Source organism: Oxyura jamaicensis, chromosome 20, assembly GCF_011077185.1.
Source record: "Oxyura jamaicensis isolate SHBP4307 breed ruddy duck chromosome 20, BPBGC_Ojam_1.0, whole genome shotgun sequence".
Lineage (NCBI taxonomy): Eukaryota > Metazoa > Chordata > Aves > Anseriformes > Anatidae > Oxyura > Oxyura jamaicensis.
This window is the reverse complement of record NC_048912.1, coordinates 10,702,531-10,726,128: the sequence shown is the minus strand read 5'-3', so window position 1 is coordinate 10,726,128 and position 23,598 is coordinate 10,702,531. Positions and strand designations below refer to the sequence as shown.

The 23,598-nt window shown below is 39.2% G+C and overlaps 1 protein-coding gene and 1 long non-coding RNA gene across 2 annotated transcripts in view; one reads left to right on the top strand and one right to left on the bottom strand.

Moving 5' to 3' along the window:
• Positions 1 to 7,372: 7,372 nt before the first annotated feature.
• LOC118176868 lies at positions 7,373 to 22,928 on the top strand. The gene is made up of 3 exons (XR_004755561.1): positions 7,373 to 7,506; positions 13,483 to 13,490; positions 22,914 to 22,928. It is a non-coding gene; the product is annotated as an uncharacterized LOC118176868 (long non-coding RNA).
• The window catches only part of VAPB (VAMP associated protein B and C), a 30,664-nt gene continuing 15,762 nt past the window's right edge, over positions 8,697 to 23,598 (bottom strand). The window contains exons 3-6 of the mRNA XM_035344140.1: positions 16,039 to 16,142; positions 13,852 to 13,932; positions 12,132 to 12,308; positions 8,697 to 9,950 (exon numbers count right to left, since the gene is read on the bottom strand). Of these exons, the coding sequence (XP_035200031.1) occupies positions 9,792 to 9,950; positions 12,132 to 12,308; positions 13,852 to 13,932; positions 16,039 to 16,142 (521 nt within the window). The 3' untranslated portion in view covers positions 8,697 to 9,791. The remainder of the gene's footprint in view (positions 9,951 to 12,131; positions 12,309 to 13,851; positions 13,933 to 16,038; positions 16,143 to 23,598) is intronic.

The following is a 23,598-nucleotide window of genomic DNA, read 5'->3' as shown; positions in this document are numbered from 1 at the left end:
ACTCATCTTCAGTTCCATCTGCAGACAATGGAGAGGGAGACTTCTCTGGGGTTTGGTGGAGCAGGCAGAACACCTCCCTGTTTTTAAAGGCTGCTGTTCCTTGTTGCCTGCTACTACAAGGAGATCCATGGGCAAACGTTTGAAGGACTGGAAGTGCATTTTGGAGAGCAGGGCTTTGTCTCCTTTGGATGCCATTAGGATGCTAAAAATTGGGGCAAACTGGGGTAGCAGAGCTGTGTCTCATGAGAGCCATACACACCATTTTTCCCTCAGCAGACCTGTTGGCCATCCCTGTGCTAAGGCGGTCACTTGTGGCAGCCCCAAAGGCTACCATTCCCCAGATCAGCAACGCGGCATTTCTGCAGGACCCAGAGATGTCCATGGCAAGAACAGGGAGCAGCCCTGTGCTTGGGAGGGTGGGGAGAAGAGGGGAAATGCAGTTCCTGCCCTACATTCTTACACACAAAAATGAGATCTGTGTGCTAATATATATTTTTTTCCATATATATACTACGGAAATTGCTTAAACTTAGCAAGTGTTCAGCATTGCTACCACATGGCGTAAAAACACCTAAGAGACCACGCATCCTCTCAAAGTGGTGATGGGATTAATGCCATGTAAAAAGTTACAAAACAACCAAAGACTGGAGCAAGCCCCAGCTCCTCCTGCAGCAGCACTCACCATGGCTCAGCTCCAGGAGCTGGGGACCTGTTTACACCCAGCTCCACAACCCCGCACAGCAGATGGGATGTACTGACTAAGCTTCCCTATGAAAGCCTCATCAGGAGCCTCTTTGTCCTGTTTCCCCCCCTTTAAGCATACTTCTGAAAAGAAAGGAAAGCCATGAAAATAATATTTGCATAAATATTGCAACTTTTATTGTTCTGTTCACAATTTTTGGAGAAACATTCCTAAATTATACAGTTATTCTCTCAAGAATTTGTGCCTTTTCCCAATTTGAATTTGCCTGGCTCTGATTGCCAGTCAGTGATTCTTGTTTTGCTCTTTTCTAAGATCAAAGAGAGCTGCACTGTTCAGTATTTTCTCCACGTGAAGGTACTTGTGCACTGTAATCAAGACATTCTCAATTTTGGTAGATAAACTCAGCCAACCGAGTTTTCTCTCTCTCTAAGGCATTTTCACACTCCACTAGTAATTTTTGAATCTCTTTTTGCAACCAGTCCAATTATTCAGCTTCTCTCTTAAAATGTAAATATCCAAATTGCATCCAAAATTCCACAGCTGAGACATACAGAAGTATAATCACCCACTGCTAATGATAATTCAAAACAAGAATACGTCCTTAGTCAGTAGTCTTTCACCCTGGGACTGCACTGGGAGTACATGTAGAGCTCTTACTCACTCTGGTCCTGGGTATGGGCATTTTTGTCACGTTACCATTTTCTCAGTAGAGATTTTATGTGTATTTTCACCAGCGATATGGAAGCACTGAATTGTATCAGATCCCAGCAGGAGCCTTCTGTGAGCATCCCCATTTCATTATGGTTCTCTTTAAAAGACCACTTCTGAAATGGGTGATTATCACAACATATCAGGCTTTGTAGGGGTCCAGATATAACAACTGACTTTAATCCCAAAGAAAACTGAAAAACAAAGATAGAATGAAATGACTTACTTAGATTATTCTCCTTCACTACCATTCGCCTCCTATCCCATCCCTTCCTTGGGGTGTCAGGGCTAACCAGGCACTGTACCCAGCTCATCCTGTCCTGCTTGCCTCTCCTCTCATCTACAGGTAAGAGATAGCCTCAGACATCTCCCGTGGAAGTACTGATGCAGGTTTTCTAGACCTAATGAATGTAATTTATTTTTATTTTTATTTTTTTTTATTAAGCACTGCTAATGAATGAATGCAGTTCTCTTGCCTCATCACGAGCGGTTTCACCACCTGCATCTAGTAACGGTCCTCATCCTACTGCAGATTCCCCCTGTACTTCAGCTTTTTATCACCCCCTCCAAGCACTCTGGCCCATTCTTTTCCTTTGGCTATTGGTTTCCTTATTAATTTTCTACACTTCATAACTCATTTTGTGTTGATTACTGTTTCCCCCTTTTTATTTCTTTATTTTTTAATTACTTTACATCTAATTTTTCCCTTCATCACTGAATCAGGATGGGCTTTTAGCCAGTCATTTTCGATTGCAAAATTGTTGATTTTTTGTCCATTTACTACCTTTCTCTTAGAAAATGGCTGCAAAATTGTTGATTTTTTGGCCATTTACTACCTTTCTCTTAGAAAATGGCCAATCCTATTTCAGCTTTCCATCTAATTTCTTCTTCACCACCAGGTCTGATGTGAAATTTGCTAAGCTCTGCCACCCTTTGAAGCAGCACTTGCATCCACTAGTGGTTTGCGTGGCCACATGCCCAGCAGAATGCAGTCAGGATTCCACAGAAACCACCAGCTTCTGTGATTCCTTTATATTTAACCAGCATAACCAAGACAGCCGAATACCGTCACGTCTAAAGCTGTATTAGAATCTAGGACATAAACAGCAAGCATTAGTCCTGACCACTGGATCCTATTCAACTGTAAAATCCGTATCTGCCTTCTTACTGTACCTGTGAAGAAAAACCAAGCTAACACAGATGCACTGGCAGGCTGGTACCAACTGAAAGGCAACAGTAATGGGCACGTCTTGAAAAAGTTTCCCCCTCAATTTCTAATATAATACTTTTCAAGTTTTATCACTTTTAACTATCCCCAAAAAAGAGAAAATAAAGACATTTCAAACGTTCTGAATACATTTACTAGCTTCCTACACTAGGTCTGAGCATGGAAGTCTTTCATACCTTCTTTAGCACCTGAGCTACTCAGACACGTTGCCTTTCCGAATTTCTGCTTCTGTAGCAGGCACAAAAATTTAAAGCATGAGCTGAGCTTGCTGGACAGACTTAAACTTGGGTCTGATCTCCTGAATTTCCAGTTAGCCACCTTCATATCCCTTCTGTTTAAAATGCTTCAGGATGTATTTTGCATTCTAACTTCCCAAACAATTCTTAAACTGAAACGCAAGAAGTTTTAGAACGCTGCTGGATAAATCAATAGCACCGAGTTAACGCTTCATTTGATAAACAATCCACGCTGAACAGAAAAGCCTGATATTGACTATAAACAAATGTGCTGCAGTGAAGCAGCAGAGAAAAGCTGGAGACTGAAACAAGATGGCTGACAGGACTCACAGCTCTACAGTCTACCTAGTGTGACAAGAGGGATGAGCAACCTTGATCAAAGAGGAAGAAGGGCGAGTTGTAACCCCAGGTGGGAGCTGGCACCTGGGAGCAGTCAGACGCATCAGGGTCCGCTCTGCCAGGCAGCCCGCGAGCAGCCACCAAGGGCTGCTGTGGGCCAGAAGTCTGAGACAGGCAGGGAAGGTCACACGGAAGAGCAAGACTGGAAGAGGAGCCCTGGGAGGAAAGAGATGGAAAATGAAAGAGGCTAGGTCAAACATCCGTGTCTTTGCCAAGGAGTGGCGCAGGAATGAGGATGACTTGGCTGAACCAAGGGGCTAGGGCCTGGACTGATTTTACAGCTCAGAATACATCAGAAAGAAACTGGTCAGGAAAGGTTGCAGCTGTCACAGGAACACTCTTCTGGGCTCAGAACTGAAGCAAAAATTCCTGGCTCCAGTCTCATTTCTGTGTGGCCTGCCAGTGAAATGTGTGCCCAGGAGCTGCTGCTTCAGCTTGGGCCGTTACTCACCGCTAGGTCGGATGCTTGGGTTGAGAACGGGTGTCCACGCATGGGATGCAAAGGAGCCAATCCTGACTCCTGAGGTACACGTGGGTTATATGTAATGCCACACCATTTTTTTTTAAGGTGACCTTTCAAAACTTTAACTATACGTGTTTTAAGAGAACGTAAGGTTATGCAGGGTCAGGCATGTGACATGGGGCAGTTTTAGACACCTTCTGGTCCACCTAAGCTCACTTTTTGACCAGGTGCCAAAGGCTCGATCAGATACTGCGAGGTACTCACACCGAGCGGCCAAACTAACAGTGCCCAGGCACACTTGTTTTTGCCATTTCCTAACTTGTGAGTGCTTGACTTTGTACAGCCTTAATAAAGTTCTTTTAAAAGTAGTTGTGTGTGGATAATTATGTGTGGGAATTCTGCCAACTCAAACAGGAGGGAGCTCAGGAGGCTCTTCTGGTCTTGTGAGTTTCTCCACTGAAGAAAAAGATTTGATTAAAAAAATGAAGTACAGCTAAACTGGGGACAATACTTTACTGCAGGCTGTTCTTCCGTTCTTCATAGGCACTTCAAAAGCTTGAAAAAAAATCACAAAATTAGGAACTTATTAAATAAAAATGAAATGTACCGATGCAGAAACATAAACAGAAAGGCCAGATGTATAATGTCAACTTGTAATATGCAGCTTCAATTAATTCTTCTTAATTCATTTGTTTTCTTAACTTCTTTTGTTTTGCCATCTGGAAAAGGCCATTCTCCAATGACAGATCATACAAGAAAAGATCCAAAGTTCAAGTTTGCTTCAAGGAAAAGCAGCCTTGTTTCTGTACTCATAGACTCGAGAGCTCCTTTTTGTTGTCTTCATTCATGCAGATGCTTCAGGACAGACTTGGCCTGGACAGGGAGGCAAAACATCTATGTGGAAGTTTAGTATAGTTTTCAAACTTTTACTCCTCAAAGTAAAACTGTGAAAGCAGTTCTGTAAAAGGAAATGAAGCCAAGGGAAATGGTGGAGTTAATGACAGGCATACACTCATTTTGGAAGTGCAAATGCACGCTTATTAGAGACTTCTGGCCAGCTTTTACTTGTGTTATTTTAAAAAACAACCTACATTTATCCAGTAAAAAAAAAAAAAAAAAGATCAACCCATTAATAAAACAAACGTATTTTATAGTTTAGCAGATTTGAGTAGTGGAAATACACAATTACTTTGTTCTCTGAAGCTAATCAAAACAAAAGGCAGCAGTACAATGCACAGTGTCACTTTAGCACTGACACCCATTAGACAAAGTGATTCAGTATACACGAAGCTGTCAGCACAGTATAAAGAAATCTTAGCTGGACACGTTCAAAGGATCTGCATTGCCCTGCTTTAACAATAAATCCCTCTATTTATCTAACTGCAACAGATGATTTATACTGGCATCGTAGCCCATTGTCATCTTTTAATCAAGTCAATCTACAGAACAGCTAGGTTTCACTCTATACGAGCAAGCAAAGCACCCATGCTCAGTAGATGCTTTTCTTTCTAAAATGCCTACACATCGATTTATATTTTCTAAATAGTAAATTAAATTTGTAGATATGTATCTGATTATAAGGAAAACTAACTTCCACATATGGCATTGAACTAATCTCACTCCTATACAGATTACTTTCTTCTTTTTATATGAGTTTCTGAATCAAAAAAACATCTCAAATATGTACGCTGCAATTCACTTTCCACCTGTCCTTTCTCAACTTGCTCACTTGAGTATTTATGTAATGGATGCTAACCCGTTTTCAGACAGAATTAAAAAGCAGCTCTAACCCCAAGCTGCTTTAGTGCTGCTGAGTACTATCGCAGCTGTAACCCAGCCACAACAAACACAAGGTTCAGAGCACTCGTTTTACGTGTTCCTAAATTTCAAACAGAGGGCTTTTTGGTTGTGTTTTTCTCTCAGTTACTTTATAAAGAAAACAGAATGCGGGATATGATGTCTCAGGACATTATGTAAAGCAAAATAAGAATAGTTTGAAAATTTTAGAATCCACAGTTAGGTTGCTATCGTGCTCAAGAATTACGGAGATGTTCCAATTAGGAGATGAAAATGACACCCATTCGCTAAAAAAAAAATTGCATTAGGCAACTGCAATGACAAGTATCTTAAGACACTAAAAACCCATTTTTGTGTGCACACCACTACATAAATGTGCAGACTGCTAAATCAAGATTATAACAAGAATTGCAAGTTTACATGTGCAGCAACTAGACACCCCTAATAATTTATTGGTGAGAAGAAATTCTAGCAATTTGTGAAGCGAGTTTCCAACTTATCCCACTACCAGCATTTTGGTAAAAAGTTAACATGGAATACCATTACCAAGCTATTACAGTTCTATATTTTTAGAAAATTACATTATGGTACATCAATCCCTCTCGACGTGACATCCACGGTATTAACTTTCTCTGTGATCCCTAAGGCTATTTAACAACAGCTCGAAACTGGGGGCCCAGCCTGCATATGCATTGCTATAGCTGTGCATTCACACTCAGCAGCTGCTAATGCAGAGCAATAATTATGATCATTCATGCACAGAACATTTACTTTAAGATGTGATTTTAACTATTTTCACAGTTATTTTCTCATGCATTTCTCAGTACTAGACTTCAAGCCCTTTTAGATGTGGACCCAAAGAGTGCAGTCAGGAGTGTGAAGCTGCACAAAGCAAAGACCTAAGCAGCTTCTACTGGCTCTTCAAAAATTAACAGTAAACCTAAAAGAACAGCACGGACAACAACTAGATTAAAAGTAGTAACTTGGTTTCTCCAATCAGTTTTCCAATATCTGGTGTTGTGCAAAGACATCAGACAATAATGCTATTTATAAGCTGTGTGTCACGCATAACTTCCTGAGATCCATGCAACGCCCTCCACAAGAATTTGTTTTCTATGAATGCTTCAGGAAAGCATTTCTGATGTCATCAAATAAAGGACGGTTTGTAAGAGAACAAAGTGGCTTTATAACATCCATCCAGTATAGAAATTATTTTTGCAATATATCCACAAACTGGCTTTTTATGAGCCTTTGCAAGAAAAAATATTTTTAGTTTTCTTTCTGTTGCATATGAACGAAGGGCCCAGTCAGACAGACAGGCAATACGGACTCCACCCATCAGTCTTTTTATTTTAAGCTCAGCAAAAGCAAAGCACTTTCAATACAATTCAGTGCTACTGTCTGTTTAGGCTGTTGTCAAAAATGGTTAGGAAAGACCTCATTTTTTTTTTTTTTTTTTTTTTTTAGTTCTGAACTATAAAAAGTTAAATTTAGAGTCTTTTTTTGGACTGATAATGTGGGCCTGCTCCTATTGCAGACTACGGTTGCTATCAATAGGTCCTTACCTACCTAATATCCCTGTGTGCTGGTCTCTAATTTTGCCTTTGTAAGGCACCAAGCAGAGCACGAGAGCAATTTTTGCTGGACTTCTTTGCAATCCTGGAGCGCAAACAGAAACGGCTTTGCTCACAAATGACTTGAAGCTCCAAATTGTCACAGACCACTGAGAAGTGTGACTATTGAACACTGGAAGGAGGACGGACATTCTGCTGGCTTTCCACTTCATCTGGGATCTGCCCATGCCAAGCCATCTTCAGCAGCTAACTGTGTGTAAAATTTGCCTGGCGCATTATTACAGATATACTCACAAGAGACCAGTTTAACGCTTCGATCCCTCTGCCCTGCAAAGACAGCAAATTTTTTTAAAAACATTTGTTTGAGGGTGTTTTTCAGCAGAACAAAGGACTCAAAAGTTTTCTTTTTCTAGAAGAAAAAAAAAAAGGTATAAAATTAGGAATTCAGCTGTTCTGATAACATTCTTAGCTAGATAAAGATGTTTACAGCCTCTAAAAAAGTACTGGGTAGTTCAGTCTCCCTTCAGTGAAGTTTTTCTCAAATACTTTCTTCAAAGCCAAGAAAACTCATTTTGCATCACTTACATCACTTTTCTTTCTGAAAAGGTTCTTTTACCATGTTTCCTGGGAAAGTTTTCATTAGCTTCTACAGCCCAGAAAGCATCTTTTTCTTAATCGGTTCTGCCCAATTTGTCACACTGAACTCACAGTTTCGTTCTTTCCAGCTCATCTCCCACTTCCCTGCCCTTTACAGGCACACCTGAATTGCTTTACCCTTTCCACCCTGAGCAGACAAGAAGGCGCTAACATTTTAAAGGAATAAAGAGAGACCTCTTGTTTCTGTTGGATCTCCTAGAAGTACTTCCAGAGTTGGGTTCCTGAGCTGAACACACCAGCTAGCGTTTCCTCCAAGTCCATTTTCTTATTAAAGCTCAGATAAAATTTCACTTATTTGCACTTGCAAAACAAGAAACCCCTTGAGAAAGAAATTGAACAAATATAAAGGTCAATGATGGAGGATGAGCGTAGTAGACAGGCTGCCACCCAAACACCTTTCTCAAGGAATCACAGAACAATACGGGAATGGAAGAAGCCAAAGATGTACAGTAATCCTGATGGGTGTTACAAAATTTTTGCCAGCAACAGTTTCTGAATTAAGATTGTGAACTACGATTTCTGATCTAAGATTACACAAGAATTCACTTGCTCAAAACCTATTTCAACTACTGAAGTCCGACACACTGAGTTTATGTATTTTGTAATTCAAGTACGCTTAGTTACTTTAGCTTCACTTTCAATACGCTATCAAGTGTCTTGACTACTGAATCCAACTAAGCTAAAATACGAGGAGTTATGCAGTACCTCAGCAGTCAGCACAGTTACTGCGAACACCACATTTCATGGTAAATCAGTAAAGCATGCTCAAGATGGGGCTGTTTAGACTTATTTTAAAATTAGGCTGGAAAAAAAAAAATATCTTCCTGAAACATGGCTGTTAGTTTCCTTATGCCATAAACAAACTCAAGTTGACAGAGAATATTGTTCCCCCCCCGAAACTGAGAACATGACAAAAGTAACAAAAGAAACATTAATTTGGGGGCTTTATTTAATTTCTTTTTTTCTTTTCTTTTTTTTTTTTTTTTTTAGATGCTACATCATCAAACAGGATTGGTCTTTTTACGGCATAGGACTAGTTTACTACTAATATTTTTTCCCCTAGATAGACTTATTTACATACAAAAACAGTTTCCTGACCACTGTTTCTCCAATGCTCGGATGATCAAAACTCCCAACAATTTATGTGTAGTGCCCAAAACACCAGGAGGCAGAAGAATCTCGCATCACTACAGCAGCAGTTTTTTAGTTCTAGTCACTGGCTTTAGAACAGGTGTCTTTTCATACCATATAGTATTAGTCAATTTTGTGACAGTAAGGAAACATGAGATGAAATACATTAAATAAGTTAAATATGCATTAAACATCTCTGAATAACATTTTAATTCAACTAAATGAACCAACAGCAATGTAGCTTGGTCCCTTCATGAGAACAAGGCATTGACCTTTATTCCAAACGAGCGTCATACCAGTCAATATACGCCTCTTAATGATGCCTAGCACATTCAGCATTGCCACATACAATTCTTCTCAGCTTCTCACTATTCATTTAAGTGCCAAGAAATTGGTAACTTGCACAGAGTTGAAGACACTGACAGAAACTGTTAAATTTATGAGCAGAATGGTGGATTAACATATTTTACAGAAGTTATCAACACCTCCTGCCTAACCCAGCTCCAAACATCCAATAGGGCCAGCTCCAGCAGTGGAGGAATAGTTTTTTTTTCTATTTTCCTTTTTTTCTCCCTTTTTTTAAAAAGAGGTAATTCAGCAACATGTACCAGGGTCTAAGAATGTTTAAAATGACATATACAATATTCCATTGTAGTGTTAAATCATGATTTTCTTCCTGCCTTCATCACTGAAGATTATTCTCTTTCATTCACTCATTCATTGTACATTTTAAACTTTCTAGATTATGTTACATAATATTTGTGCAGGGGTAATTTAAAGGCAAGACCTGTGAGATGTCATACATTAATTTTTTTTTAAACATTGTTATGAATAAATTTAATCCAATGATATGGCAGAACCATCAAATCAATTTACAATTTCCAGCATGCTGCCTCTACAAGGCTATTTTTCCTATAATTACACCAATGACAAAGAACAAAACCACCAAAGCGAGTAGTCTGGAGCTGAGCCCTTCATCCTTCACAGCAGCTGCAGAAGCAGATATGGGGTTGTTTGTCTGGGGTGCCTTCCTCATCCGAAGTCCATCTTCTTCCTACAGGAAGATAAATTGCTTACTTCTACTGGAAAAAAGCTTTAATTATTCACTTTGTATTTATTTTAGGTATGAATAATAAAATAGGAGAGCACTAATTTACAGCTTATTTAGAGTTCCATGTGCTAGATAACCTTAAGAAGGAAAGGAGTTCTCTGCTAGGCTGGCAGAGAAAAAACTACATACTCTTCAAGTTTTCTCCTACAAAAGGTAATAAGTAAGGCTAAGGTAATAGGGGAAGCAATGAGGAAGCCTGCAAAAACACTTGTCTGAAGTCTGGAGACAGGTCCAGAGCATTAAGAGCAACGATGAAGGGAATGGCATGAAGATGCTTGTCTTGCTCTGTGAAACTGAATATAGTGCTGTTGGGGAAAACGTTTTAAAATATAACTCACTAAGACAGGTTGTGAAAAATATGCAGCTTTAAGGGAATTACATTCATCATTCCCCTAGTGAGATTTCACAAGAGAATTTTTGCCAGCACTTGAAGACAAAACGATTTCCTTCACCATAATAACTGAAGTTTTGTCACAAAACTAACACTAACTATTAGGATGCTCTTTTGGTATGAATTTGACAGCTCTCTTGATCTAAAGATGCATGACAGAACACATAACAACATCATAACACCAGATACTATCAGTTTAAGTGGAGACAACATTCTACACTTCTTGATCTGAAGCGTTGTGCAGCACAGCTGGGTGTTAGCGCGCTCCATTCCACACACACGCACATCACTTTAGGAGCTGGTAAACAGCAAGCCTTTTGTGACCTAACTGGTATACAGCTGAAGCAATAGTGTTAGGAGTTTTTACGTGACACACTATGAGAGTGCAAGAAGTATAAGCTATTGAAGCAAAAGCCTCCGGTCTATACATAAAAAAACATTCCAGAAATAAAATTGTAATAAAAGTTACTGCAGCCTTAAAAATTGACAGGTAAGAGGAATTCAAAATGCTTTGTCTACGGGAGTGTTTTCCCACTTTTGAATTCAAAGGGGCAACTCATTTTCTTCAGGAAAATAATAAAAATCACAGACTACCTTTTATCTCATTGCTGCTACAAATCTGGATGGGAACAACTGACTTTTTTAAAAAAACAGTAAGATATTGTTTAACTACATGGTAATTTTACTGCTAGAAAACAAATTTTAAAATTTAAAATTTAACTTTTAATTTTAAATATTTAAACTTCATCTTAAGCAAGATCTAGTCTGGCACTGACAGCACCTGATGGCTGGTGGTAATTTAACATCGTTTTCAGATCTTTTACAGATATACCTAACACTTCACTAAAGGGAACATAGAGATCACAGTTTTAAGATGTTACTGAAGGTGTGAGCTCAGTTCTAGGTAACTCCCATACAGGATTTACTCAAGACTGACTTGTAAAAAAAAAAAAAATAAATACAGATAGCAATCACAGTACTGGGAGACACTGGCAAAACCAAAACACAAGAAGCTAAGCTTATGTCTCAGCTATACATGTATGCTATTTCTATGAGCAAAACAAAACTGTTTTACAAATGTTTAAATAGTTTCTTCATGCACCAGCCAGCCATACAGCATCAGAGCTGACAGAACAGAGTTCCTTTTGCTGAGGTCCAGTACTCACAAATTTCAAGTTTTTATTGGTGCTCTTATCTATGAAACTAGACATTTATAATAAATGAAACTACTGTATTTTTTTCCCAGCATGGTGATAAAGTCTTCTGTTTACTTTCACAGTGATGTGCTGGATATGACAGGAAGCGTATTTCCTTTTAATTTGCGTTACTTTGGTCATTTCAATTAATATTATAGGTGCAATTACTTAAAACTTAGTATTAGTACAACATTGCCCTCAAGCTCCCATCAGTTTGAGAGAACAGGGCCAAATCCAACACTAAAAGCTTATTTCAGACTCAGGAAATTAGATGGGAAAAGAAAAAAAAAAAATGAATGTGAATTTATTTCTTTGGGTCGCTATCCAATCAGTTTCTGACTACATGAGCTGTAATACTCCTTTTGAAGGAACCACAGATTTCAACACTTTTTTTCTGACTTTACAGGGAGAAACCTACACCATCTTTCAATTGACAGACAATAATAAAGTATTATGCTAAAAAGAAGTAACCAAGCCTTTCAGTCTGAGTTTCGTATTTCGGAAAATGGGTAAACCTGGAAAAAAATATCTCTTTACCTTAAACTGTTTATTCTCCTCCCGTAACCTCTGAACTTCTACTTGAAGCCTCTTACATTCTTCCATTACTTTCTTAACTTCAGAGTCATCCAAAGAAGAACTTATTGATTTAGACATTACAGAGGAATCTGTCTTTGTTGCAGTTGTGGATACAATTTTATTTATTTCTATGTCATGCTGTTAAAAAAGGATAGAGTGATTTTTGGTTAGTTAACAACACACCACAAACCTGATACTTAGGAGGAGAATCAGGTAAAATTTTCTGTGCACACTTGCAACGTGCCTGTATCAAAAGAAATAAGCAACATTCTTCTTTTTGCAAGCTTCACTTCCCCTTCCTGTTTTTCCACAGAAAACACCAGATCAGCAGCTATAAGTGCAGACAGAATGACCCCTGGTTTTCAGTCATGTAAAAAAGGAAGTATGTCCCACCATGTCCCACTGTAAGAAAGGGAACTTGAATTATTTGCTCACACTCTGCTTATGGAGTCCTCGTGCTCCCCTCACCTTTCCCTCTCCAAGCACAACACAAGCAGCCATCCAAGAGCCAGACTATTGCTAGGCACCACCCAGCTGCTCTGCTGCAGTTCTCTCTTTGCTCCCCATAGCTATCACCTCTCCACCTTTCTGTTTTTTTCTATGGTGATTGAGGAACTTTTAGCCCAAGTTAGGAAAGAGAAGCTGCAGAGCTCCAAAGCCCCCTCCTCCTGGATTTGGATCCTCTCTGTTCTGCATGCCGGAGTGCAACAGGCCCGGCTCTAACAAAAACAAACTGCTCTTTCCCCACCCAAACAGCCCCCAAAGTCTTAACATGAAGCTTTTATTTATAAAGTCAGAGGAACTTGTTAGTACTTGTACTTTATTTTGCTCTAATAAATTCTAGGCATTAGAGAAAATTTTTCTTTCTTTCCTTCCTCTTGTTACACCTCTAAATGGGAAACATAGAAAGTATCCTGGCCTAATAGAGAAGCACCTATTCTTAGAGCAGGTGTTCACTCTTTGGAGCAGGTAGAGAAAACAGGGAGACCAAAACAGCGCAATTTTATCAGCACATAATTGTAATCACAAGCTGTCCAGTGCAATTTATACTGCTTGTGCCTTTGGTGTGTGCATATTATAAACACTTCTCAGTTTACTCAGTCTATTACCAGCTCTACCCTTAATAATACATACTTCCTTCAGAAATTGATCAGTGTGTTCATAGCTCTAACAAAGGATCCTACAATATTGCAGCTGCTTATTGCAACTTAACCCCTAACTGCATTTTTTAAATTTTCCTTACTAGCTGTCCACCAACCTACTTACTAAAACCAGTGTTGTATCAAGGAAGCAAAAGGGGACTGCTGGAGAGACAAATTTGTGTTGTTCACAGCTATTGGCCTCGGAGCTTACATGGAAGCACTACTGAACATCAATCAGCTTTTATTTTGTTTCAGTATTTTTATCCTATGGGATCTTTCATTCAATGAAGAAAGATCAGCTCAAACGTTTCCTTATGGCTGTGTTGCCTTCACGTTGCTCAAGTCAGCTCCTAGTAATATTAAGTATCACTAGGATTTAAAAATATAAAATAAAACCATTTGAAACAGAGATGCCATCCAGACGGTGAAACAGAGGGTTCTGTCTTTTGCTTATATAGCTGTCTGTATAAACATGCCATTTTACATGATTTACTGTGGTATTAAGTTAAGTCACACAATATGCAGCTGAAAATACTCACAGGCTTATCATTTTCCGCTGGTAGCTCAAACACACACCTAAGTTTCGAATCCATGAGTTCCTCTGGTTTTGCCTCTTTCCACTGTAATAATTTAATATTAAACAGAGTATAATAAGACACATGGAAAATGTAGCGCATTGTATAAACAAATCACATCATCTCATGAAAAACTCCACAGGTGTTAATCATGTTACCATTAACCATATACAGGACCAAAAATTAAAATCAAGTACATAATTGAGTAGTATGTTAAAGATCAGACCAGACACTTTAAAATAAATAATTCTAAATAGTCTGAAACTTTCACGGGTAATTGATGAGTGAACTGGGAAATGTGTAAGAGTAATTAGCATAGACAGGGGGAGCTATGGTCCTGATTAAAAAAAAAATAGAAAAAGACAGGAGGTGTATATTTAAAGGAAGGGAATGATATATTGCACCTGCTTATGTTTCAGCATCCATGCCTAAACATTAACAAACGTGCTACAAATCAAAATGGGTAACTTCCTTCTCATCCTTCTTTGCTGTTCAATTAAAGAGTCCACCATAATAAAATTCCCTTCCAATATTTTTAATAGGGATTAACAGTTATAAATCTGTGCTCAATATCAGCCATAACCCTGAACTGAAAAAATTGGTTCATAGTAGTGATAAAGAGTGAGAAACGTCCACATTGTATGTCCTGGAGTGCTCATGCTTCTTCTCACTTTGCCCATTCTTCTGGTAGCAGGGTACAGCTCAGCACATCTCAAGTAGGTGTCAAATTATGGCTAACCCCAGTGCAACCTGAAGAAGAATTTGACCCATCCTAAATAGCCGAATCGTACTTCAACTCTTCTGTGGCTGAAGTCACAATTCTATTTTGAGATTGTTGGCTGCTGGGAACGTGTTGAAAGCTTTATAGTATTCTAGTAATTTGTCTCACCTGTTTATCCAGAATAGGAAGATATTTGGAGAGCGGTAACAAAACTGAGAAGTGATCAAATGTTACAGGAAAGAAATGGTATTGGTCTGAGGAGCTCTGGAAAACTGAAAGGACCATCTAGATCCTTAAAAACATTCTTTGCTAGCAGAATAACATTTTAATTTAATGAGTTACTTTATACCACGTAGAGTTAGAAAAGAGATGCAGACGGGATTATTCTAGTGATGCAGACATTTCATTACTATTGCTTTTTCTCCCACTGGATCTTATTTTAAGGTCATTAAACAAATACAGTCCCATAAATCTCCTTCTAAAAGGGAAATTCTTAACTCTACAAAGTGCCTCAGTTTTAAAGAGCTGTTCAGAAGATGTGTATTGCAAGGACGACTGTAAAAAGAAACAAAACACCATGACATGTATTCTGAGGTGGTTGGTTTTTTTTGTTTTTGTTTTTTTTAAGTTAGACATACACATTCAGACATGCACAGAGCTGTATACATTAGAGAGTAAAGGGCATTTTTCCTTATTTATTGTGCCCTCATCAGTTACTAAATGTTTCATCAAACTAACAAAATCTAAACCAGAGAAAGCTTCCTTGTAGTAGCAAATATTTCATTGCTATAGGAAAACCACCAGACATACTGCTTTTTTCCTTTCTTGGTCACCTTAACATAGCCAGACATCTTATTTCTAGATATTTTTGTCCTTCTTTTCTTCAGAACTTACATGCTTCTGTTACTCCCATTTGTAATCCATAGGACAAGATCTATAAGGGCAGTTCATTCAAGCCACAACAGTAAGGATAAAGAAAAATTCAGTATTTGTAAACCATCCTCCCCATTCCTGCTGGGAAAAGGAGCTGCTCAAAGGAAGACTCAAGACAGTGTACAAAGGCATAAAATATAGGAGATGCCACAGACCTGATCCTTAGAATATGTAGTCCAAGTTAGCCTTTTAAAAAAAAAATCATTTTATATATAAAAAGTTACAACTACTTAACATGGCTTGGTATCCCATTACTGACAGCAGGCTCCTAAGGAAGCAACCACAGACTGTTGTGCGGTGCTGAAAGACACAGCGCTGACACAAGAATCCCAAGGCTTCAGATAAATACAGAAAACCTTGCCGTGCCCAAAGATGGCAATCTCGTCATGCTTTCAAGGAACATTCCAGTGTTGTTTGCAACAGGCTTTAAGTGATGCGGTAAAAGGTCTTAAGAATGATAGAAACAGAATGACATTAAAGTTGACTTCTATACTTACTACTGCTTCCATATCTGAAGTATCAGCTGGAGCAAACATAGACTGAACCATAAACTTGTGTTTACTTTTCTCGTTAGGGTCATAGTCAAAAGGCTGTAGCATCACTGCAAGAAAACAAAACACATTATGTTAACATTGCATGGATGCATAGTGATGCACTGATGATATAGTTAACAGATTTGAGAAATAAAGACATTAAAAAGACTTCAAGTGTTAACTCTCTCTGACCAAAGTAGCAGCTGAGATCAGGAACTTCACTCAAAAAAAATAATAATAATAAAAATAAATAAAAAAAGAAGGTAAGAGAAACCAACTTCTTCAGTCTGCACAAATTTTTGTCTCAGAATTTTGGAAATGTGGATCACTATACAATATTCTGTACACGACAGTGGCAATATAGTAGTAGCAATTTATAGTGAACAGAATAATTTACATATCTTCTGGGACAGTGGGAAAAGATTCTCAAAGAAAGCATCATGCGTTTTCCCTCCATCCCTGGGGCAGAAGCCTGGCATTCTAACAAGCTGGCATTCTGATTAGTTGCACACAGTGTTGTGGATGGTTCAGGAGAAAGGCTACAGAGGCAGGCAAATACAAGGATTTTAAACCTTGAGGATTCAGAATGCAAATTTCCTCTACAAAGTAGAAAAATCTCATGATATTTATCAAGTACAGCTACTTCCCTTCCAAAATAAGTTGCTCAAAGTTTGTTAAAAATATAGAGCTGAAAGTTTATGGTTAAATGAGAAGAACTACGGGGGCAAAAGAAAAAGGAAATGTTGGGCAGGGGGGAGGGAAGGAATGGTATGGGAAGGGAACAAGTGCCTTCATTTATTATTATTAACATATTGGGAAATTCCATGGCTTTCCTTTCAATCACAGTGGTCACTTAGAACCTCTACATTTTGCAAATGACACCTGGATATTTAACACTGATATTAACAAAACATGGGACTTACTTTAAGATCAGACAGCACAAAATGTAAAAAATAAGTATTTTTATACAAACTTGTTATTAGATATTGCAAAAAACTGCACACCCTCAAAAACAGTATTTAAAATGACCTTTCATGAACTGCAATTACTGCTAACATTAAAAAAATGGTGTAAGGATTGAAAATTCACATTTCATGACCCATAGGCTACTTCAGGCCCTCAATTCAATCCCAGTGAATATAAGCAGTTCAAGAATTAGGATTGCTTTCAAGTAGTAGTGCTATTAACATGTGCTGAAATTCATATGCGCTAATTGCAGGGATTTATAGCATACAAGTGACATCCAAAGATCCCATTTATTACAAATGAAGAAAAAACAAACCAATCTGCCCCTTTCAATAAGCAAAATATGTTACACTTGTGCCATCTTCATTATGCACACAGTCTGTGGCCATCAACAACTAAATGACTTCTAAAGCTGCAGGAAGAGCAAGACAGCCAATTGTCTCAAATATGCTGTAAAAATTATTATATTATACATTTTTAACTTGCCTTGCAGTAATCAAATACTAGTCCAAAATAAATATTTGCATTATTAACAGTCTGCATTTATAACTCTTTTTCCAAACAGAAGTGACTGAACTGTGAAAGCACGGATATTTCAACACTGCATGATACATCACTGAAAAGCAGCAACATAATTTCTTGTCCCTTTTGTAGCCACCTAGCTGTTGTTTCAAGTCTACATAACATCGAAGAGCCAACTGGGTTGTCAGAGCTATCCACTGTTTCTGGACCTTATCCAGACCTGCAGTTTTAACAGTTTGCTTTGCAGAGTGCAACTATAAGCTCATTTGAAAATCATTATTTCCCCAGTGGTAGTGCTGAAGCCGTGCTTCAACGCCAAACGAGTGCTGCTCTGAATTCCATTCACTGAATCCTAACAGCAAGCAGCTACAGAGGGCTCGGCAGTATAAACGTTGTTAGCACTTTATTTTTAGATCAATACACGAAAGCCACATCGACACAAATTATTCAACAAATGTCTTGTAAGCCAGATGGGAAGCTCAAAAATACTTTGTTGAAAAGGAAACCAAAGCATTCTACATTTATTCACGTACTATTGGGGGTTTCTGTGAAAGAGCACTTCCATGGATCTGCCCTAATTGCCAGAGAAGTGGCTACGGTGAGTTCAGCTCCTTTGCCTTGCCTGGAAATTCCATACCTTGCACGAGAACTACCTGAAAAGGGCACATTCCTACAAAATACCTTATAAAATCAGCCTTCTTAGCTGGTCAGAAGCTTCTGACCAGCTGTCATCAGAAGCCGGTGATCCAACAAAATGATTAACGTGAGTTTCAGGTACACTGGTACCAGCACAAATCACGAAGTGGCTGGGATGTGCATCCATCTGCCCACACTGATCGCCCTACAGCTAAGCACCAGCAGCGTCTTATCACAAGCAAAACCTGCAAAGCCATTGGGAGAACAATGGAATAAGGAATAATGCCAGTTGCATGTGCTAGCCCAGTTTCCTTTTTCAAAATTCAAAGGACCGACCTTATGTACATCCTGTTCTGCAGTGTTTCCACATAATGGCCACCAGTTTTCTCCCAGGCTCCCATTACACGCCTTCATCTGTTACACAAGGATCCATAGACAGTGAAGCAGAGCTAAAATGCTCCTTTTTCCCCAGCACGGTCTAATAGCAAAGCTAATATCAATATCAAGGGCAGAGGAAATTTGAAGCAAGGAAGGAAGATAGAAGGCCAAACTCTGCTCTAAAAGCCTGCCGGCATCCACCCCTCCCTTCCAAGAGCAGAAGGAACAGAAAAGTCTACTTGCTCAGATCGTCAGCAACCTTCCTCTGCCTTCCATCTAAATTTATTAATGGCTGTTTACTTGGTCTTGGACCAACACTGCCCTTATGCCTAAATATCACAGAAGGGGAAGAGTCCTTTACTTCCAGTGCATTCCAAGACATCAATCACAGCAACTCCTGGCCTCCTGGTGAACCAATGAGCCAGACTGGCAGTCCTCTCTGGGTCAGGCTCCCCATTCATTCTCTGCACCTGTTCCGCCTTGAATTCCTCTGTCAGTTACTCTACGTATATAAACACAACATTTTATTAGTGCTTTGGACAAAAGCATTTATGCTCTCTCTTCCACTACCCAGACTGTTTGTACATACTCCATTTACCCTACTCACAGCCACATTATGTTAACAATTTGGTCACCCTATGATTAGTCACAACATCCCAATAACCCTCCCATTTTGTTCAACAAGCTTGCAATTGCAGCAGAAGTATTTCATTTTCCAAGTACATGATTCTGCAGTTTTTACCACGAAACTCATCCTGTTTCTCTTACTGAAGCTTTCAAGGACGCCTAGTTCTTGCTGCATATCTTCAGCCTCCCAACTTTACGTCATCATCAGGGTTTTTAGTGTACTCTTTGTGCCAGGATTGCTTACAAAAGCATGAAGCAAGTTTAATACCAAACATAATTCCCAAGAAACATCACTGGTAACTTCCTCCTGGTACAGTTCAAAAGCTATCCATCCACCGCAGCACTGCTTACTTTTCAGCAGCCCCCTCAGTAGTCTGTGAGTCTATTCGTGTCTTTTCTACCTTTATTAATGGTTTTCCTATATGACATGGGATTAAATTCTTTATGGTCTGGCTAGATCAGAACTACCACGCCTCACCTTCACACAAACAACCCATGCTGCTGCAGGGATGAGCCTCAAGGTCACAGTGCCGGAGGTGAACGAAGGACACCCGCATCAACAAACGGGCATGAGCCACTGCATCCCTTTGTTTGTTCCATGTTTACATAGCTCTTTCTGTAAATATTGCAGTAACGCTAAAAATTGTTGACTCCAGATCAAGATAGACTCTTCTAAGGCAAGCAGACAAAACCAACCCCAGACTCAGGGACCACCACGCAGCTTTGGGGGGTGCAGGGAAACGGCAGTGGCCGATGTCTTAGTGGAAGGGGCAGACCCTCTGCGACCAGCACAGTCCTGAAGGAAAACACAAACTGCCTTTTCCAACTCAGGCAAATTTACAAAAGACTAAAATCCCCCCCAGGATGCCCTCAGCCTCCCCCAGTTTCCAGGGAGCACGTTCATTCTGCGCTGTGTGGCAGGATGCTGCACGCGCATGGCACCATCTGTACTTCATCTCTCCCGTTATACACCTAGCTGCAGACTCATCAGCAGCTGCTTGTATTTTCTCACTTTTCCCTTGTAGTCTATTCATGCCTTTTATTTAGATTTCAGCCTCTTGGGAACCGCAAAATCAGATATCTTTGTTCAAATAAGGCATGTTTAACAAAAAACAGAATGTGTGCAAATACCCTTCTTCTCCAAGTGCTTCAGACCAAATGCAATCAAAGAGGGTGACAGCACATACGCACACTTCCCGACAGTTACATAAACTCAGCTGTTAAAATTACATGCCATTATATAACAGGTGAAAACACGGACTACAAACCTGCCATCGCAGCAAGCAGCGCGTGCTGACAGAGCCTTAAATGCTGGTATTTAGGAAAAGCTGTGCTATGGCATAAGCAGCCAGTATCTGACACTTCACTAGAATAAGGAAGGCTTTGCTCTTCTACTGTTTTGTGTGTGTTAAATGAGCCAACAAGAAGCTAGCAAGAAATAACGTTCAGATAGCTGCCTGTCTAAGGACAGAACACCTTCTCATGAGCTTGCATCAAAATAGGATACGCCTGTGGGACTGTATGGAAGAGAGGCAGCCAGCTGCTACAGCGCAAGGAAGACAGAGGCTGCCCCGAAGCCAGCAGTCAGTCAGCAATATTCTAAGAAACACAAATTGTTCCAGAGCTTCAACTCCACTGTGCTTTGGCACTGCATTTTTCTGGAGACACAAGGTGCAGCATCAACGCAGTGCCACTGTGTTAAAGGCAGTCAGCAGTTCGCAGGAGAACACATTGCATAAACTACACACACCCCAATTAGTTTAAGTGTCTGGAAGTTATTACTGAACTATATTCTAGTAATTTCTAGTGAAAAATGCAGCTAGAGTGTACAGGTTTGGAAGAATTCAAGTCCTATTTTTATGCCTTATGTGAGACTTGAATCCCATGACTGAAAAATAACTGATTCGGAGGCAAAGAAAACATTTTCTATTTATATTTCTCTTTATTAAATCTAAAGTCATCCCTCTGTTCCTAAGCAGTATTACTCCAAAGCAGAGGTGAAACATCTCCTTTTCCAAGAATCTGAAAACAACTCCGATCTTTAAGTTAACAAACCCCCCCCTTTCAATCCCTCATATCCAAAAGATCCCTTCTGGTAATCAGAACCAATGATGCTGCCATCTTCAGTACCAACATTAAGTCCCACACATGGTTTAGAGAAGCTAGAAGCAAGACTGCAATGAATACAACTCTATTAAAGAGAAATTCACCCAGAGCACAAGGTAAAGACAGCTTCTATTTAGAACATTTTAGGAAATGAAGAATTAACATGCATAATCCCTGAAAATTCTGTAACATATCTACCTAGAAATTTACCTATTAATATATTAATTACTTAATGTACCACCTGAAGGAACAACATGTGTACTGCTTGCATTTTAATATACAATGTTAATAGAAGGGCTGGCAACTCAGCATCATTATTTATTACTGTTAAGTCAAGAGCAGCATGGAAGTACACCACAAATGTGACTTCTGTAATTAAATATACCAAAGCCATCAGCAAAACTGAATCATAAATCATCACAAAGGAAATTATCAAAAGGGGAAGTTTTTCAAAGCTTTGTAAGCAAGAGCAAAGCATAACTTAGGGTAAGCACAGCAGTCTCTCAAAATTGGATACTTTAAGTCAACTCTTGGACTGGATCCATACCCTGTGCAGGCTGCTATGAAGAGCAAGGTTGGAAAAGCACGTAAGATGTAAGCATGCTGGTAGCATAATAAGTCTAGTGGTTCACAGAAGACTTGCCTATACTATGTACTGCTCAAGGTAGAGCAAAGGGTCATTGTGAGCACACATTGTAAGCATTTTTTTTTAAGAAAAAAAATCAATGCTGAGCTCAAAACAACATTTTTAAAAGTATATGAAGTACTAGCAAAGGAAAAGGGCTTTTAATTTTGAAAGTTCATCTGAAAGATGAAAAGAATTGCCATCTTTATAGCATATAGATAATTTGTAGCTAGAAACCATACTAATTTTCTTTATCGCTTCATTGATTTCAATGCATTTAATATGCTTGCCTGCAGCTAGTATAGATGACAGACAGCTATACTTGGGAATTGTCCATAGTTTAAAAGAATTTTGATTCCTCTCTAGAGATCTTTTTCATTTACATATCAGTCATTTCAGAGTTCACTGCATACGTGCTAGGCTTCTCCTGAAGCAGAACTGCTTTGCCTGTCCCACCTGTAGGTACCACAGCGCACCGGTTACCTCCTCACTCTGTGACATTCTCCAGATACTAAGTGCAAGTGAGGTACGATTCTGCAGTCATATGCACACTTAATTCAACACAATAGAAACCCCTAAGACAAAAGACCAGTGAGTTTGCAAATGCAGGCATGTACAAGATTCACAGCATTAGAGTCTCTAAATATTATAACGTGAAGTATTTTGGGGATCAGTTTTTATTTTGTTGAAGCAAGGTCTCCAAAAACAAAGCATTTAAATATTTTATGTTTTTATGCATTAGGACCTTCAGTCCTGTTTTTTACATTTTGATTTTTTTCAAGTATAAAGCAGTAGTTAGAGCTCTCATAATTATTTAGTATGTGTTAGGAAAGTTTGGTAAGACTCATGGCAAACCATGCAACCTATCAGTAAGAAATTTTTGTTGTGATGGTTTTCCCATAGGCAAGTACCTTGGGTGCTTCTATTATGCAATATTAAAATTTATTAAAAATAGTAAAACAAGCCTGCATGTTTACAGATACCATTTTCTTAACTCAAAGGTCAGACTTGATTTCTGCAGCCTGTCACTATTAAATGCTTTGACAGAGTCCTTTAGATTATTAAGCTAACCAGCCCTTTATGCTTTCAATGTAACACACTCCTTTGTTTTTCCATTACCAAACTTATGCAAGCCAAGAGCTACTGACTCATTAGAGAAAATCATTAACTTTTCCTATGAAACAGCAAAGATTTAGTCACTTGACATTTCTAGCACCAAAGCATACAGCATCTCCAAGGAACACAAAACAAGCACGGCTGTAAAGTAAATGTTTGCATTACTGGTTGGTTGTATTAGGTAGTTTGGCAAAAGCCTATCAGTTTAAGCTGTGTGGCTGCAGTCCACCCAGTTTTATTCTTCCCTCAATGTGCCTGTCCAAGCACTTGTCTGACCCTGCAATGAGCTGGTTCAGGAAGTTAAGCTGGCAAAAAACTAGCCGTACAAAAATAATCCCACAGGGAGGGCAGGGCTGCAGCAGTACCGACTTGGAGAGGCTGGCTAACGCTGCTACAGAACTACATAAATTATTTATATAGTCCCCCTCCCCCTGCCCTAAAACAAGATGTCAAAACAAGCCCATTACTGCTAGACCAGGAATAAGGGAAGTAAAGACAGATGAAATGGCTGCTTCCCTATGAAATCACCACCTCTTCCTTTTACAAGC